Source organism: Ostrea edulis, chromosome 8 (assembly GCF_947568905.1).
Source record: "Ostrea edulis chromosome 8, xbOstEdul1.1, whole genome shotgun sequence".
NCBI lineage: Eukaryota > Metazoa > Mollusca > Bivalvia > Ostreida > Ostreidae > Ostrea > Ostrea edulis.
The window spans coordinates 6,833,767-6,854,045 of record NC_079171.1 but is presented as its reverse complement, the minus strand read 5'-3'; the positions used below and the strand labels follow the sequence as shown (position 1 = coordinate 6,854,045).

The 20,279-nt window shown below is 35.2% G+C and overlaps 1 protein-coding gene across 1 annotated transcript in view; it reads right to left on the bottom strand.

Moving 5' to 3' along the window:
- LOC125661030 (uncharacterized) overlaps positions 1-19,967 on the bottom strand; it is a 33,618-nt gene extending 13,651 nt beyond the window's left edge. Inside the window, exons 1-14 of the mRNA XM_048892868.2 lie at positions 19,660-19,967; positions 16,915-16,967; positions 15,634-15,702; positions 15,130-15,204; positions 13,470-13,583; positions 12,630-12,711; positions 10,663-10,789; positions 9,471-9,552; positions 8,683-8,874; positions 7,540-7,666; positions 6,429-6,545; positions 4,088-4,200; positions 2,823-2,947; positions 2,176-2,318 (exon numbers count right to left, since the gene is read on the bottom strand). Coding sequence (XP_048748825.2) covers positions 2,176-2,318; positions 2,823-2,947; positions 4,088-4,200; positions 6,429-6,545; positions 7,540-7,666; positions 8,683-8,874; positions 9,471-9,552; positions 10,663-10,789; positions 12,630-12,711; positions 13,470-13,583; positions 15,130-15,204; positions 15,634-15,702; positions 16,915-16,967; positions 19,660-19,729 — 1,489 coding nt within the window. The 5' untranslated portion in view covers positions 19,730-19,967. The remainder of the gene's footprint in view (positions 1-2,175; positions 2,319-2,822; positions 2,948-4,087; positions 4,201-6,428; positions 6,546-7,539; positions 7,667-8,682; positions 8,875-9,470; positions 9,553-10,662; positions 10,790-12,629; positions 12,712-13,469; positions 13,584-15,129; positions 15,205-15,633; positions 15,703-16,914; positions 16,968-19,659) is intronic.
- Positions 19,968-20,279: the final 312 nt, after the last annotated feature.

Here is a 20,279-nt window from a genome sequence, read left to right as displayed (position 1 = left end):
TTGATAAACATATGCTATAATACTAGCTACTGGTAAACACGATAGTATAGTAATAAATCTCTATCAACAGTGCCTTAAAATGAACACCTAAACGGGATTATGTCGCCTTACCCAGTTAGTATGTTACCTGTATTCCATCACACTGGGAATGAAGAAAAAGTGAAGATAACAATGATTAATTTTAAAACTCTTATTAGGAATATAAAGTTAAGAGTTAAACACGGACACCTGGATGTATCAGACATACGGTGAGATGCATAGGAAGAGTAAGCATACCCAGTTAACTTGTCACAGCCGTTGTCTGCTCTGTATTTTAGGTAAACGGAATAATACGTAATCAGAATCAGAATATTGATTTACAAAAGCGGGTAACTACGCAGCATTTTATTTCCTTAAACCCTATAAATATCAATAAAAACACGGGGGTTAAGGATTCTCATTTGCTTTTTATTTCTTGAAACAAAGGATCCGGTTTTAGCTCACCTGAGCTAAAAACTCAAATGAGCTATTCTGATCACCCGTATTCCGGCGTCCGTCCGTCTGTAAACGTTTAACATATTTGACTTCTTCTCAAAAACCACTGGACCAAATTCGACCAAAGTTGGTACAAAACATTCTTAGGTAAAGGGAATTGTAAATTGCAAGGGGCGATAATCAAGAAAAGGTAAAAATAGGATAGGGTCATTATTTTTTTTTCTCTAAAGAACCACTAAGCCAGAATCGATGAAATTTATAGATACACTTTATTAGATAGTGCAGGTTCTAAATTGTTAAAATCATGGCCCCCCGGGGGTTGGATGGGGCCACAATAGGGAATCAAAGTTTTACATACAAATCTATAGGACAAAATCTTTAAACATCTTCTTCTCAAGAACCACAAAGTCAGAAAACCTGATATTTATATAAAAGCTTCCTGATACAGTGCAGATTCTAAATTGTTAAAATCCTGGCCCTCTGGGGTCGGATGGGGCCACGATAGGGGGTCAACGTTGTTTTTTCTGGTATAGTGCAAATTCAAGTTTGTTAAAATCATGGACTGAGGCGATCGGATGGGGCCACTAGGGGGATCAAAGTTTTACATACAAATATATAGGAACAATTTTTAAAAAAATATTCTTCTCGCGAACCACTGAGCCAGAGAAGCTGAGATTTATATGAACGTTTTCTGATATATTGCAAATTCTAAATTGTTAAAATAATGGCCCCCGGGGATCGGATGGGGTCACAATAGGAGATCAAAGTTTTACACACAAATACATAGGAAATATCTTTTAAAATCTTCTTCTCAAGACCCACTGAGCTACAAAAGCTGAAATTGATATGAAAGCTTCCTGATATAGTGCAGATTCTAAATTGTTAAAATCATGGCCCCCGGAGGTCGGATGGGGCCATAATAGGGGATCAAAGTTTTACATACAAATATATAGGGAGAAACTTTAAAAATCTTCTTCTCAAGAACCACTAAGCCAGACAAACTGAGATTTACATGAAAGCTTCCTGACATAATGCAAAGTCAAGTTTGTTCAAATCATGGGTCCCTTGAGTTGGATGGGGCCACAATATGGGGTCAAAGTTATACATACAAATATATAGGAAAAATCTTTAAAAATCTTCTCAAGAACCACTGAGCCAGTAAAGCTGAATTTTACATAAAATCTTTCTGACATAGTGCAGATTCAAGTTTGTTCAAATCATGGCCCCTGGGGGTAGGATGGGGTCACGAGGGGGATCAAAGTTTTGCATACAAATATATAGGGGAAATCTTTTAAAAATCTTCTCAAGAACCATTGGGCCAAAGAAGTTCACATTTACATGGAAGATGTCTGGCATAGTGTATATTCAAGTTTGCAAAAACCATGACCTCCAAGGGTAGGTGTGGGGCCATAATAGGGACTACGGATTTACATGCAACTATATATGGAAAGTCTTCTGATATGGACCAAGGTGAATTAGGTGAATGATGTGGTCCAAGGGCCTCTTGTTTTTTTTTTTATCCAAATGAAAAGTTTCTTAAAATGATCAAGAAGTATTCTGCTTTCGTTTCTCCAAATAAAGATTGTGAAAATGTAATTTTTATCCGCCAAACTGAGGGATCACTACGTTATCTTTGTTGAAGGAACCCTACCTACTCTTTTTTGAAGGATTACTTCCCTCTCTTTACTGATGGGTCCCTACCTTCTCTTTGTTTTTCCAGGTGAAGTTTGAATCCTTTGTGTGTTGTTCTACTGCCTGCGAATTTAGTGTCCATGGTAAGAATCATCAACGAAGGTGAATCACGAGATGTATAAAATGTCTCATCCACGATATCTCCACAGCGTCTGTCAATCAAAAGACGGTATCTTAAAACAAACTGGATGACAAATAACGGTATTGTATTGATGTGCTATTCAGATCTATGATTCAAACGGATGGATAGGGAGATATTTGGTACATTTGGTTATAGAATACCAAGTAGGAAGTTGTAATTTAATCGGTTATATAATATGTTGTCGAGGAATAGGTTGTATAATGTCATATATAATACTGTGATACGATCGCTTATTAAATAAAGCTTACTGAAATCGGTTATACAATACTCTGTATAATGTTGAAATATGATCAGTTACATAACACCGCGTATAATGTTGTGATTAAATCGGTTATATAATATCGCGAATGAAGTGGACTTAACTTGAAGTTCCGATAAAGAGTATTCATTAAGATACCATATGCCTGATCGCCCCGGAAAGTTGTACGCATTAGATACCTTTTGCCTGGTTATCCAGTGAGGTTTGACTCAATAGATACCTTTTGCCTGGTTATCCAGTGAGGTTGTACTGTACCTTATTCCTGGTTGTCCCGGAAGGTTGTACTGTATTTCCAGCCAGTGATAACATCGGAGTGTGTCCGGGTTATAAGCCATGTGGAGACCATCTATCGTCATCTTAATGATGTAACCCACAGGACCCTAGACATATTTTTGGAAAGATGCAGTGAAGTAGTGAATGTTAGTTGCCTGATGTGTAGACATAGAAGAGGATTAAGTAAGTCATACACGAAGAGGATTAAGTAAGTCATACACGAAGAGTATTAAGTAAGTCATACACGAAGAAGATTAAGTAAGCCACACACGAAGGAGATTAAGTAAGTCATACATAAAGAGTATTAAGTAAGTCATACACGAAGGGGATTACGTAAGTCATACACGAAGAAGATTAAGTAAGTCATACACGAGGGGAATTAAGTAAGTCATACACGAAGAGTATTAAGTAAGTCATACACGAAAATGATTAAGTAAGTCATACACGAGGGGAATTAAGTAAGTCATACAAGAAGAGTATCAAGTAATGAATGTGAGCTGTCTTATGTGTAGACATACACGATGAGTACTAAGTGAGTGATGGAGGTTTTCTGTCGGTTCGCCACTGGTTTTTTTTTCTCTTTATATTTACATTAAAGTGAATAAAACTTAAGTTGGATGTTTTGTGACGAGTGGATAAACACATACATTCACGAAAACAAAACCAAAAAAGAAACCCCACTCAGGTTGATCGAAACATTGACAATATAATAATATTAAGTACCTTAAGTTTACTCCTACAATATACTATCTTGCATTTTATCATTGATCCATGAAAGGGACGTGAAATGCAGCATAATTCACCACGTCTATATGATGCAATGAATACTTAGTCTATACGATAAAAAGATTGCGCCTGCTAACAGCAGACAATGGAGGAGAAAGAGGAAAACTTTATTTGCTGTCCATGATGTGGTGGGCATATACACTTTACTGTATGGATGAATTTATATAAAGACATGATTATATAGAATTCATGTCTTTATCATTGTATCCAAACGTTCTTTAAACATATCAGCAAAATCATTGCTGTCAATAAAAAATTATATTATATAAAAAACAGTCCTTTCCTTGTAGATCTTCAAATGTGAACTAAAATGGGGAAAGCAGCATCATATGATAATATTTTGTACGTCTAGTTTAACAATTTCCATCGAAACAGCAATTAAATATACATCCGTATTTTCAAGCTAGTAACGAAGTATCTATTATCTTTTGGAAAAAAAAAAGTGAAATTCATTTTCTTACCTTTACAACCCATCTACATATTTTCCCCTGACCAGTTTGGTGCGGATAATTAGGAGATGTGACAGATGCTTCCATTACACCATATTCCTCCAAATCGATATAACCACCGCAATCTGAAAGCGACAAGGGGCATATTTTTATTCAACCTAGAGCATTATCGACCCCTTAACGCAAACTTCTGTACATCAAAGTACCCCAACAGAAATAAGCTTTCGAGTTTTCATGGGTTATCCTTGGTATATATGTTATATGTATATATGTACTGAATATACATTTATTTACTCATATGGTATTACGTTCAAGGAAATGAGTATTCTTTTTTTAATGCAAAAATGAAAATAATTGACACTTTGAAAATACATGTTGATGAAGTTTGCATAGGCTTTACTATTGTTAAATCGCCATTGATGTCATTTTGTTTGGTGTGTCCAGGGGTCCGTGTTTGCCAAACATCTATATTGTATTGCTTATTGGAGTTATGAGATTAATCCCTGTTCGTTATCTTTACCTTTCATTATGGACTATGACCGCATCATCATTGTCCCAACCGAGGTTTAGTCATACATGTAAAACATACGGTACCAATTTTGATGCACCAGATGCGCATTTCGACAAATAATGTCTCTTCAGTGATGCTCAACCGAAATGTTTGAAATCCGAAATAACAATGAAGTTTTAGACCTAAATATAGCCAAAAACAGCGTGCCAAAAGAGTTGAGCCAAATTCGTCCAAGGATAAGAGCTATGCATGAGGGAGATAATCCTTAATTTTGAAATGAATTTCTAAATTTTATAACACCAATTGAATATTCATCCGTATAAATGTAGCGAACTATAAATGAAGAGCTACCAATTTTGACCTGATTGATTACACTTCTATTGAAACTGCACAACCTTTATCATAAATCTAGACTTAACCATGGCTCTAAAATTGTAGCGGTTATTGTTCTTCACTATGGTCATGCCCACCATCACACGGATCCTCTTTCTTAGGATTATTTCCTTCACTTCTAATGACGGTCGTAAGTGACGGATGACAGTCATATATCTTAATACAGAAAAACACACCATCATCTATCATCACTGAAAGTGTAAAGACCCAATCTTTAACCGTTTATGAGAAAACACTCGGGGAAGAAACGAAAATGGGACATATCTCACAAACGCATGCGGATATTTATGGTTTGATTTGCAGACAAAGTCAGTGTGCAAAGAACAGCCTAGCAATTGGCATGAAAAACCTCAGACAGCAGTTTACCCAATGATAGATTGTATTGACAAACTAAATCATGATAACGAGAAAAGAATTTGCACAATGCTAACTTTAAACGAGACTGATGAAACCTCTGTCACGTCAGCTTGTTTGTAAGTAATCCGCCTCTATTCAAAAACTTATCATACGCAGAACAAGCTCTTGCTTATCGAATCAGTTGAGATATATCAACATCGTATGTAGGTGATAATGGAGTATTGCTACATAAATAAGGGAAGTTCATGATGGAGAAGCTGAATTCAACCCATATGTCACAAAATTGAGTTGTTAGTTTTCCGTTGATATCCATTTTCAATAAAATATTAGAACGATACAGACGTAGAAGACTCTGTGGTGTCTTTTATTTCGAATTCACAGGGATATATAGAATCGACATATGAATAAAAGAATCAATAACCTCATTTTCACTGCAATTTACATTTTACTGGTTTTGCTGTAGACCAATATATATCACATTGTAGTTCAGATACCTTACCTTTGGCTTTATTCTTTGGATGAATATGGTCATCAACACTGATTTAGAAAACATATTTTGACTATTTGTTTGTTTTGATTTCCTGTTAATAATAGTTTTCCTTCATGAGAGGTCAGCAGCTGTAGATTGTGAAGATACCGTTCAAAAGATCAGATTCAATCAGAGCACGGTGTATGTACATCTCTTAAGTTTTCCTGTGTATGGCTGCTAAAATAATTCCTTATCTGTCCTTGTTATTCTTAGCGATATAGATCATAATGAATATAAACTATCTAACCGTAGAATATGTACTTAGTAAACTGTTTTACACATAATATATATACTTCACAATCGAGAGGTCATGAGCTCGATTCACCACTCGTACTATGTCTTTGTTTAAGAAGTAAATATAGAAAACGGTTCCTCCCTTGTCAGAAGTGAGACTTTAATCTTAAATACCTATGTCACGATTGGCGTTGGTCCGTGAGAGAACAATCACTGCGACGGTTCTGCGCGTCTAAATTTGTGGTACATCACCCACAACTGGTGACATATCCACATGACTGAAAAACTCTTGAATGGATGTAAAAACAAAATTATATACATCTACTCACCGTGATCTGTGACAATCGTTTGACATAAATCCCCGGTGAATCCAATCGGACAGGTACACTGACACTTGATATTAACGTATCCGGAGTTCTGACAGACAGGGGGCGCTGTACAATGGGCTATAATGTAAAATAATGAATATAATGTTAAGCAGTTTTTTTCTGCCCTTTAAAGCTGTATGGTCCGAATTACAATATTTTTTTCCATCCCGTAAAAACGCTATTAAATCATTGCACGTATGTAGTTATGAGGCTGTACGACATGTCATGAGTCATTTCACCTGTTTTAACCCAAATTATTTGACTTTAAATCGATGTTTACCAAAACTGCGTCACTCTGCCATTTCAAGTGACAGTCACGTGACCAGTTCAAACTTTCAGATCATCGGTGGTTTTATCTGAGTATAACTCTGTATTTTTTGTTATAACAGTACCGTACCACAAGTTTAATAGAAATAAATATATCAAATACCTCTTAGTAATTCGTTGTCTTACGCTCTTTCAGCCTTAACACTAGACAGTTGCGTATGGGTTAATACATCATGTTGGGATTCCCCTGACGCGCGTGGGCCTATTTATAGACGGCTATTATGGGATGATTTATATATGCACCCACTATATTTACTTTCTAAATAATATTCGCGTTGTTTTCTTTTACATGTAGATGTTTTCAAGCATGTAATTAAGGTAAAGTTAATATCTTTATAAAGTAATTAATCTGCTTTTACAGTAATTATGTACAAAAACAATACATGAACATCGGGTCGTACAGCTTTAAGTTAATGTACATAGTCACACATCCACAACAGTTACAAGGCATCTAGCAGACAGGAATGGTATACAGTGAGTTAAAACAATATTAGCAATGGTCGTTTAAAGGGTTTCATCGTTACTCGTATTTTTTAGTATGCAGTGGGGAAGTAAGAATAATCGCTATCTTGTACTCGTCCTTAGCATATTTATTTGTATATTTCCATCCCAATTAATACATTCTGAATTTTTGATGCGTTGAACACGGCACGCTCGATGTTCGACATTTTATTTTAGTTACGGTATCTGTATTATTTGAAATTTCTGCTATAAACTATGCGACCCGTGGGTAAGAATTCCTTACATGTGCATCCATATTGATCCAAAACATCCTTCAAATCATAGAAAGAAAAGACGTGATCATCCGGGTACTCCAAGAACTTAAGGTTTTCGTCTCTCAGTTCTATTGTTGGATTTCCATTTCCGAAATCCTGAAAATAATAAAAGAGAATGATAAGGTGAATGTAACAAACAGCGATGCATATCTGTTGTAGAAAAAGGAACATACGAACGAGAGAGTTTCATATTACCATATCCTACCGTCTAGTTGACATTATTTATCCACAGTATACCATTAACACCGATCAACATATTTCATTAAAACTTTACACGAAAGAGAGTTTGGCAAACACGGATTCGTAGATATATTATAGGTGGGATCGGATATCCTAGAAGAGTAAGCATCGCCTCTCGACCTATATCTTGATCAGGTAAACAGAATTATCCGTAGTCAAAATCAGTGTGCCAAGAACGACCTTGCAATCGGTATGAAAAACCTCACACAACATTTGATCCGATGGTTGGTTGCATTGACATATATTATCGCGGCCATATAATGTACGAAATGCTGACTGATATATCTTGATTTATCCAGGGGTCCATGTTTGCCGAACTGTCCATTGTGTATCCCTATAAGAGTTATGAAATTAGTCACTGCTCATTATCTTCACCTTTTATGTAGCAGTTATGAGATTCATCACTGTTCTTTATCATCGCCTGAAGATAAAGCTGTGCACCTTATACCCAATCAGAGTTTTTTTTCCTTCTGACATTCAATGAACTTGTAGAATTTTTTTTTTACATTCCAAAGAGTGTGGTTTGTTGTCATTGCTAAGCATATATCTTAAAACCACTCCCTTTTCAATGAGTACAAATTCATTATATCCCACTATTTAATCTTCCTGGCTGTGATAGTATACTGTTGGGTTAGTTCTCCTATCAGCAGGGATCAAAGTTACGCAGATGCTCATTTGAAAAAAAAAAAACGTTCATTAGACCAGGGAAAAAATATCCGATAAACATTAACCAGATCGCGAAATCAGGGTACCATGAAGCTTACTGTAGTAATCAAAAGTGAAACGTTGTTTGACATTTCCACAACATAAGCAATATCTAATGTACAGTGTGTTATCTGAAGTTCAATGAATTTGTCATAATCGTATCTTACCGTCAACCCATACTGCAGCACGCTTCCAAAGTCATACGGGTTACGATTGTACGTCATTCGCCGATAAAAGTTGTACTCAGTTCCCGGATGGATGTTTTCCCATTGAATATTGACATATTGATCCCGATCTTTCCGCGATTGTTCGTGTCTTTGTCCGAGTCTGTGTAGCATTTCATGTACAGCTATCCTCACCTGTAACCAATCAAATAGTTCATCGAAATCGTAAACATCCTTACAAACAATGAAAAGTAATTAATGTAATCGCTATCCTGACTTATAACAAATCAAAATAATTTGAGGAAATCACAATAATCCTTACAACCAATGAAAAGTAATCAATGCAATCGCTATCCTGTCTTGTAACAAATCAAAATAGTTTAACGAAATCACAACCATCCTTACAAAACTGAAAATTAACGAATGTCAGCGCTTTTCTCACTAACTACCATAATAGTTTAACACCAAACACAATTAACAACCAATGTGATTCTGTTAATTTAATTACTATCCAGCAAATCAGAATTTGTGAATAAAAAAGAAAAAAATGTTTCAGCGTCCAAAGTCATACCCCCTCTTTCTTTTCTCTAAAGCATGGTTCAAATACTCAATTTTCAGATAATGTATCAATATCCAAAGCAGTTTCTCTTACACATTAGATATTACCGGTGATTTTTTTTATATATGTGGTTTACGTCACTCTATATTAGAAGATATATTTCATTTACAAATTTAATTCCAAAAAACAAGTATTATTTGAAGGCTAACAAGTGTCGCTCAATTGTACTTACTGATCCACATCCGGGTTCCGCCAGAGTAATATGGTGTTCATCATCGCCATAGAAACCCAGTCCTGAACTACATCCACCCCCGCTAAAATACAATTTGCGCCATTGATTCTCAATGAATGTGCCAAAATATTAATAACTAAAACTGGAACACATCGGACGCTTATCAATGTTTTAAATGAAAGGTGAAGATAAGGAACATGGACTAATCTCACAACTCCTATAAACAATACAAAAAATAGAGTTGGACAAACACGGACCTCTAGATACAACAGGTGAGACAAAGTGTCCTTTCAATTAAAATGTCCAGGTATATAGAAAGTAAGTTTCATGAGTGTTCAGTTTAATTTTCCTAAAGTCTTCTGTATGATATTCAGTACGGTAATCCTAATGTAACTTTCTTTTAACATTGTTCTCTCTACCAAGTTAGCTACCAGAACAATGGAATAGCAATATCAGCTCTGGTTTACCCAACTATCTATTTTGTATTGCTTATAGGAGTTATGAAATTGATCACTGTTCGTTATGTTCACATTTTCATATTTTAACAATTTCCATTAAAATGATAAAATGAATGTACTCCATGTGATAAGAGTTATATGACATTGATAACAATGTGTAAAGTTACAGTAGCTTTTTATCGTTTATAAATGAATCAATAGATATGTATTCAGTATATACATACCACACGTAGAAAGATATACACATAGATACAAAGGATAACTCATAAAGCTTGAAAGACTATTTCAAATGGAGCCCTTTGATGCACGGATGTTTGCGAGAGGAGATCACTGAGGTGGAAGGAAACCGGGGTACATGAAGGAAACCGTGTGTCTGAGTGGGCGCCCGCTATACCCTTTCATATACAACCACTGTCGATCACGGGAATCGATTGGTTGGTTGATTGATTATTGTTATACGTCCCTCTCGGAAATAGTTCACTCATATGGAGACGCCGCCACCGCCGGTGAAGAGCTGCATAATTTAGACCTTTGTTCGGCGCTTATGGTTATTGAACAGGAAGGGATATTTATCGTGCCACACCTGCTGTGACAAGGGACCTCGGGTTTAACGAATTAGTGCTATATGCAATAAAAAATCCATAAATTTAGGCCCAGCTTCTATGCGTAGAGTGATGAATCATTTTATGATTCGGTACACAAATGAATAATATAGTTCCTGATAACATACGTACTTTAGAACACGAACGTATCCCGCGTGGCCTACTTCCGTCTCCACTTCCGGTGACTTCGGCTTCCATCGAATACAGGTCAGGTTATCAAACAACTCAACACCCTTCAAAAACGATTCTCTGTTTGCCACTGAAACGGAAGTGGGTAAATATATTCTAAATTTGTATAAATCTTAAATGCACACTTGCACACTCTTGCCGACATAGAATATCATGGTATATATTGCAACGCAGTGAATTTGATATATTTATTTATGCTTCTTATTTAATCGTTCATATACGATCTGATGTGTAGTTAATATAGCGTACCCTCATAGTGATGTCATTGAACATATGAATACGGTTATATTGCTTTATCCTCTGTAAAGTACTTTTTGATAAAGTATAAGCTAATTGATCATAGATACGGGACAACAGCGCTCACCTTGCCATAAGTTATTAAGCTGTCCTTTAGTAAATTTATCACTGATGATACGGAGATAACCCTTCTGTAAATTGACTACTCATGATAAGGGAATAAGTTGTTTAATATTAACCTCGCCTGTGATTAACTCACCATTTACGACTAACCACTCAATTTTATTAACCGTGTCTTGTTTTCAGCTTTTACATTGTCAGCTGACTATATCTATGAAGCAGTATTCCATCATTACCTCCATTTGGACTTTATATCTGAATTGATACGCTAAGGCATACTATCTGGTTGATCAATTTGAAAACCCAATTAGAGTACCGACAAATAATTCGACGTTACAGCGATTTCCAAAAAACAGTTTCGTTTAAAGTCAATTATAATGAAACATAGTTAGTCATTAGGCCGATTGATGTTTTGTGCCAAAGGTACGCCGTTATTTACCAATCTTATTTTGACTTCGAAATACTCAGCTTACTTGGTCAAAATAAAGAACTCAAGGTGCGTGTGACCTGTAAACAGATAATTCTTACCCACCCTGATCCCACCTATGGTGTGTTCAAGGATTCGTGTTTTTCCTACTTTATTACTGATGTAATTAATAGATTGATCATTGTTTGTTATCTTCACCTTCCTCCTGCACTAGAGCAGTGCGTAAATCTATCCGAGGCAGATGTCTGTGTACAGGCCAAGCATTCGGTATGAAATGCGTCAGACGATATCCAACCCATTGATACGTAGTATTGGTGCTCGTTATAACGACCATCAAATTTGGGTAAAACTGACTAGTAAAAAAAGACCGTTGGAATCCCCGTAACATGAACTTATTTCTCAATGCCTTGACTCGATTTAAATACTGATCGTATGCAGAACACGTTGTTAAGTATTTAATCATTTTACAGACATAGACACCGTACACAGGTTCTAATGGAACATTGCTGCATAAAAATGGGGAACTGAAAATTTGCCGTTTATCAAAAACTTGAGTTGTTGCTTTGCCATTAACATAGATATTCAATAAAGTATCGAAGTGTGAGTAAAATGATTATTGATAATAGAAAAAAGTAGTCGAAATCCACTTTATATAAATGTTGAAGTGAAGGTCATAGAAGGACTTTTTCTTCTGACGTAGGTGTTAAATAAACAATGCCTGGTGATGTGAAAACAGGTCAGTAGCTATTGAAGGAGCACACTTCGTGCCCATGGGATTTCTAACAGATTGTTGGGGAGCTTGATCACCAAAGACTATGCAGATGTTGTTAATGTGGAAACCCAGCATACCTTGATGTCAACTTCAGAATGCTTGTGCATGGAATTACAGTGGCGTTTAGCAAATTATTTTAATGACTGGTCCGCAAGATATGACTATTTCAATAAAACATACTTCAACAGACCTGAATGACCTTATTCGACGTGTGATATAGATTGACCTAGTTGTTTGTAGGAAAATTTTAACGATGTTAATGTTATATAAGACATCTGACGAAAAAAATGAATCGAAATAATAAACACTTTCAAGTAAAATTGAAATTTTCAGTAAAAATATATATACATATACCTAGATTTGCATCAAATATAAACGGAACGATACCCCTCGGCCAATTCTGTGTGCCAGGTCCAAAATTCCTTTTTCCTCGTCTCTTAATACAAACAAAAAATAGATACATTGTACGCAAAAGAATGATTCGATGTATCATTTGCTAGAAATACATAGAGAATGCCAAAGAATCAACAAGAGGCCCAACAAACAGGGTCATTGGTGACTTTTATCGACAGAATTGCATAGATATTCAGTTTCTACGTTACCCTGAAAAGTGAATATTCGTGCATCGAACAGTGATAAATCTTAACGTAATTACATATAATTGGAAGATCGGAAGAAAACATATTCCTTCCTTCTAACCCACTTGATTATCCTCTACTCCATAATAGTTTTTCTATTTTTGTTGGAATTAGATCAGTGATTTTTGAGAAGCTAAATGTGTTCAAAGATAGTAGGTAGGTTGATAATTTTCTGTCAAGCGCAACTTGACGAGTAAAGGAATGGCTGTTTTCAATCTACAGGGATTTTGAGGTATGGCGATATTCCCTACATGTATTGATAGATTTTTATCATTGACTAGATAATATATCGGACTATGTCATTTCAATAAATTTAGTAGACTGAAATTTATTTAGAAAAAACCATAAGTTATGGGGTTATTTGGAGCTGCACCAAAATCAGCTTACACTTACCGAGGCTTTCAGATGAACATATATATATTCGATTTTAATTAGAGTTCACATTTTTCCCATCCCCATTCTTCTCGACCGCAGTACATTATGTTGATTACGCTATCTGTTGATGGACCTGTCATTTACTAACAGCCTACATAGTTAAACATTCAAACAAACATACCTGGTTTCTCTTGTTTCGCCTGCCCTCTTTATCGGTGTATCTCTGCCGCTCCACAATCTTATCTAAACCTTCTTCCATCAGAATCTTGGAATTTTCGGGATGTAACCCCTTTGGCTGAAATATGAAAGATACACCATTTGCAGTCCCTCGGCAATCAATGATTGTTTTTTCATTATAAATCCTTCCCAACACGCCACAAAAGTTTTGGTATGTAGCTAAAAAAATTGCCAAGTGTTGGATACTAGAAGGAAAGGTGAAAATAACGAAAAGTGATCAATTTCATAACTCATATAAGCATTAAGAAAGATAGTTGGATAAATACGGAACCCTGGACACACCAGAGATGGGATCAGGTGCCTAGGGTGACTGAACATCCCCTGTTGACCGGTCACACACACCGTGAGCCGTATATCCTGATCAGGTAAACGGAGTTATCCGTAGTCAAAATCAGGGTGGCAAGAACGGCATAACAATCGGTATAAAACAAGTCAGACAGCATTCGACCCAATGATAGGTTGTATTGACGAACTCGATCGTTATAACGATTATAAGACCCATACTTTAAGGTCAAAGCCTGACATTCAATGTTAGAATCACAGCAGCCTGTGGTGTGGTAGAGAATAATTACTGCTAAATAACGCACCTCGCCTAGCATAAGTTGATATTTACAGCATTCTATCTGACAAAATTATTAACGCGCTTGTGTTAAGTAGGGTCATAGAAATATGTCAGGAAAAAAAAGCGTTAAAAAACAGATCAATTTGTGACAAATTCTGTAAACACAATCCTTTTATACAAAAACAATATGTATATATCATTAAGTGCATATTGGCCTCTTATACATTTTTCACCAGACCGACAGTCTCTACATCAACTCTGTATCACGTGATCAAACAACAAGATAAAAACGTATCGTGTATGTATAAATCGTTGAATTGGTACGATGTCCAGATATCAATGCAAGTTGAAGTTAATATAACTTCAAAGCATATTAATTTCTTAATTTGAAAAGTGCTGAGAGCAAGTTTATTGTGACTTGTAGCATGTCTAATTCTTATATTGAATATGCAAGATGCAGGGTTTTTTGCACATACGAAGTTGAATCTAGCCTGAAAAACATATTTTCTGTTGAAGCCAGAACTTGTTACCCTAACTTTTCTTTGGTACTGAGGTTCACATGTCACATAAATCAAACATATTTCATTTAAAAACCTCGGGGTGTCGTACCAATGACGAAATTTGTATGTACGCAAACCCTGTTTATGTAAATGAGTCCAGTGTGAAAGTAACTATACGTGTAGATTAGGGGCGATATCAAGATCACAATACAATATGGATATTACTTTAGCATGTATGCTATATAAACTTTTTCAATATCAAAGAGAATTAATATAACTCATTTGACAGAAACTTTTACGCGATTGCAGTTTACCGTTTGACAGCGGTGGTAAATAACGAAACAATATTTTGACATTTCCAACCACAAAAAGGACTGTAGATATGTACGTCATGACCTTCGTCATGGCGTATTTTTTATTGTGACGTCGTACAATATGCCAGTGCGGTAAAGTATATTTATGTACAGCACTGGTATTAAACATTGTATGGGGAAAGCCTTAACTCAACCGCGAATTGACACAACTTTTGCTGCGGTACTCACGTGCTTAATGACTCCATCTACTCCCACCCCCATACTGAGTAGAAGCTGCATGTACGGATCGTTTGGTTCAATATTCTGGTAAAATACAAGACTGAACAGTCACACAATGTACAGAGGGTCCTTTTTAACATCCTAATACAAAATTATTCTTCAAAAGCCTGTAGATATTCAATAACGGCGTAGGTATTGTGTAACTGTGTAAAGATTTGTGTAATCACTACGCGATAGTGTATTTCTTACCCTATGATGTTTGAAATAATGTTATTGTTAATGTAATTAACAGTTCTAGTGTTCTGTAAACGTGCGAGTGTTCTGTTTATTTCGAGCTATACCAATTTCAAAATTACCACCGTGACTACTGATTGAAACAATATAAAAATAAATTAAAGGTGATATGTTGTATATCTAAACTAGTTGTAAACTAACCAGATGGGCATCTAGACATTGCACCTTATATCTTGAAAATCTTTAGCATATACATACCTTGGTTGATTATTTAATTACCTCATCGTCTATTTCATCTTCCTTTCCTCTTTTTCTCTTCCCATTGTCATGTTTCTTCTTCTCCTCATTCTACATAGAAAGATAATATCACGAATGGTACATGGACATGCTTATAAATCGGTTTATCTAGGCATTTGTGAGATATAGTTTATTCATATGGAGGTGACACCGACGGAGCACGTACGGACAAAACATTAATCAATTTTACATATGTATGCTTATGCCGAAACATGTTGTCAGCTACCATTGGCAGTAGCGTAAAGGTTAGGCACTCGATTACCAATCAGCTTTTGGATATGACCTTTGATATCAAAGTTCTTTCTCATGGTAGATGTTAAAACGAAAACAGACCTGGGCGTGGTGCATATATGTAAACGTTTGACATGTTTCACTTTTCGTTATCTTCACTCGCCCCTTCTCTGAGACGAGTGTATGGAATGGAAAATAATTGGAACTTCCGTGGGTGCGAATTGCGCTACTATTATCTGACTCTATTTATACCTGTATGAGACAGAATTTATTCAAAAGCTTCTACACGAAAACATGAATTTGTTATGACCTTGAAGTCGACATTTAGAGATGCCGATGACGTTTTACCAATTAAAAATACTTTTTATCATTCTTCCGTCTATTCTATGCATCCCCGTGAACTCAAAATGAAAGACACAACAGGGCATTCCACATCTGCTTCATCCTTAATATTTTTTTTAATGAAGGGTAGCTGTTGACGGCAAACTGAAAACTCAGCTTTATAGCACACGGAACAACTTCGGCTTCTTCATCAACTCACCGTGTTTATATTGCAATATTCCACTATCCCTTGCTTGTGGTGTTTGCGCCTCTCAACTGATTTAATGGGTTGTTCTGCATATCACAAGGCCTTTTCAAAATCGAGACAGGTTGATGACAGAAATGTTGTTCCTATAGGGGTTTCTTGTTTAAATTTATCATTTGGAAAATTGTATAGTCCTTCTAACGATCTGATTCACCTATAAAACATGTCAGGTAAAATACTGTCTGACATTTTCAATACAACCGGGGCCGTTTTTTGCACACTGATGTTTACTTTTTTTTCCCTCCAGTAGGTATATGAACTCTTACCCTGTATTTTCTAGAGTATGTGAATTAACCCTTACCGTGTCTTTCACCAGTAAGTATATTGACTTTCACCTCGTCTTTTCTGCAGTAAGTAGGTTAACTCTTACCTTGTATTTTCTACAGTATGTCAATTAACTCTTATCTTGTCTTTTTCTCCAGTAAGAAGGTGATATTACACCTTACCTTGTCTTTCTTAAATTCGTCCGATACCGTCTTGTTTTTTCCTTTATCTTTTGCTATCAAAAAATATACAACGATTTAAAGGGTTATTTAATACTGTTACATATATAGAGAGCTTGTAAGGGCTAGGATTCTAACTTGAGGCTACTGAAATCTCTAGTCGGATGTGTATAGTACTGACGATCGACCTCGGCAAGCCTCAAATATATTCCTAGTTAATTGTGCTGATGCATTGATATTATTGCTGGTGGACTGTTAGTCCCCGAGAGTATCTACAGCCCAGTAGATACGTACCTCATTACTAACTCGAAAATGCGGATGTAAATTTAATTGTTTTGATAAAATTATTAAAATGATTAAGATTATCATTAGGATTGTCTCCCTCGTGCATAGCTCCTGTACTTAGACGAAGTTGGCTCCACTTTTTTGGTACTCTGTTTTTTTCCTAAAATAGCTCTTAGGCCCTACAGGTTTACTGTTATTTCGGATTTTAAAAATTTAGTTTGAGCATCACTGAAGATATATTATTTGTTGAAATGCGCATCTCGTACATCAAAATTTGTCCCGTATACGTTTTACATAACAACAATTATGAAATACATAATGCAATTATGAAATCTTAGTGGGTTTTTTTTCCTGAAAGCTATATAAAATAAATATACAAATAATTATACAATTATTCTAAGTGATATAAAAGAAATATAAAGATTATATCACATAACAGACATCTGATAATAGTGAAGTTACTGGGATATGTATCGTAATAGAAATGAAAGAAACGGAAGACATTAATGTAAATTAACCGTAACATGTGTCCCCAAATGCCATATAAATGTTTGTTTTTAATTACATCCTTTTTGAATAAGAAATTTAAGAAATGCATGAGACGAATTTTACTCCAGTTTTCGACACTCTGTTTTTCTGTAAAATAACTCTTACAAGTTTATTATTTCGGATTTAAAAATATTCTGTTCAGCATCACTGAAGAGACTTTATTTGTCGAAATGCGCATCTGGTGCATCAAAATTTGTACCGTATAAGTTTTAGACGAGGGCATGACTTACTACGATATTACCCACTGTTCGTTCTCTTCACCTTTCATGCTTCATATTCGTAATATTTTCATGAAACGCTTTTGTAGGCATGTATTGTCACTGTTCACACCCCCATCTTTTTCAAAAATAGGAATCTAAATAAAATGTATGTATTAAATTTAAAGATTACACTTACTTTCATTACAAGTCTCATTCGTTATAATTAATGTACTATATTTATCAAAATTCAGTCGCCCTTTGCTCATATTTTCAACGCATTCATGGGGAGCATGATAACATTACAGTATATAATGATACTAAATACAAAAAACTCGTTAGAGAAATCAAATATCATCTGTAGAAAACACTGTCAGCAAAATATCCGATACCGATCTCAAAATTAAAATTATTGTTTTAGGATTGAAATGAAAACGATCTAAATGTACATAGCCTGCCTTCTGTAGACTATAATATTAGATCAAGTGGAAGCGATATTTTTTTTGAAAACAAATTAAACATCACAAAAGCAGTATAATACTTGGCAAGTGGATGATTGCGGTGTTTATAATTTGTTTATAATTTGCTATCTGTCATATTGTAAAACTTATACGGTACCAATTTTGATTCACCAGATGCGCAATTTGACAAATAATGTATCTTCAGTGATGCTCAACCGCAATGTTTGAAATCCGAAATAACAATAAACGTTTAGAGCTATTTTAGGGAAAACATTGATATATATTACATTATCTTTATTGAAAATGCACATGTTTTATTGATCACAGCCTATTGTACAACACTTTGAACTCTGGATAAGTGTGTGACCAGAGGCTGTACGTTTGTATTCGTACAGATAGGAGTATATGCGATCCTGAAAGTTCACGCTCCTAAACTAGAGAAAATCAATCATTGTTGTGACAAACGTTTTCTCAAAATTGGGCTACAGCCTCCCTCCTTACTTTTACCACAGTAAAATATGTTACACAATGGGAACTTGTCAAAATACACATCTATCTACTCCAGCATTCATCCAAGTCCATTCAATACTGTTCATTCATTGCTTTGATGTTGAATCCACATTCGTATCTAGTAACTAATGACCACAGCAGCATACGCCGTAAATATTTTTTGGCTATAAATATATTTTTTTCAATATTGCTTTCTTTTTGTTTTTAAGATTTCTTTAAATTCATAATTGTATCCTATAACGAGTCATTTCTCTCAGAAGAATGAGATGTTATAATGATTTTTTTAGAACTATCCATGTGATATTCTAATTTAATTGAATTATATATTTACTTATTCCCCCACACATATAGTTACGGCCTCGTTCTCTCTCTCTCTCTCTCTCTCTCTCTCTCTCTCTCTCTCTCTCTCTCTTCCATTTTATTTTGATACTAGTATAGTGTTAATGATCAAAATACAGCATTTATATCGAATCATCGCAACAACAAAAAAGGTCATTTAAATATCGATGAACGAATCATCGAGCTCTTTACAATCAGTGTATTCGGGTTTAATTTAATTTCAATGTTATTTATTAGGTGAATCCATCGACAATTGTCTTTGATTTAATACATTTCATAATCAAGTTAAATTTAAAAAAAATGTTAATAGAAAAGATACATAGAAAAGAATCCAATTCAGCATTACAAGAAAATTGTGTTAGTTCGAAATAAGAAAATCGGTACAGTATAGTTCTAAGTAAACTTACCTTTCTTCTCTGAGAGAGAGAAGTGAATGAACACCGCTAGGATTATCAGAAGAATCAGGAACCTGCTCATCTTCTCGTCGACTACTCGGGGGAGAGTAAAGCTTCCTAGCGACAGTGGGTCGTTTTATAGAATCACAGCTCAATAAGTCAAATGAACCGGTTAAAGTTATAGAATTCTATTGTTACTATCTTTTTCTTCTAAGTTTGAAAGTATGAAAAAAAAATAATAATCAAGTCCCAATATTCAAAATAGGGTCTTTAAAAGGTTCGTATGTTCGTACAGCTGTCGATCATAGCTGTTTCTATATGTGCTGACGTTTATCATTTTTTTAAATTTTATTTCTTTTTGGTTTGGTTGGATATTTTCATTATGCGGTATATTCCACGTGGTGCATTTTGTGGGGGTATACAGTTTGGAATTTCCATTTTTTTTAAAATCCATGGTTCGTTTTCATTTTATAACTCAATCATTAACATCACGTATAAATTAAAACTTTAATTACACATTCTGAACACTGCAAACTTCACCATTCTCAAATGTTCGTATCATTTCCTATTTTGTTTGTTTGTTTCGATGTTTTCTACCACACTCAACAATTTTTCAGTTATATGGTGACCCC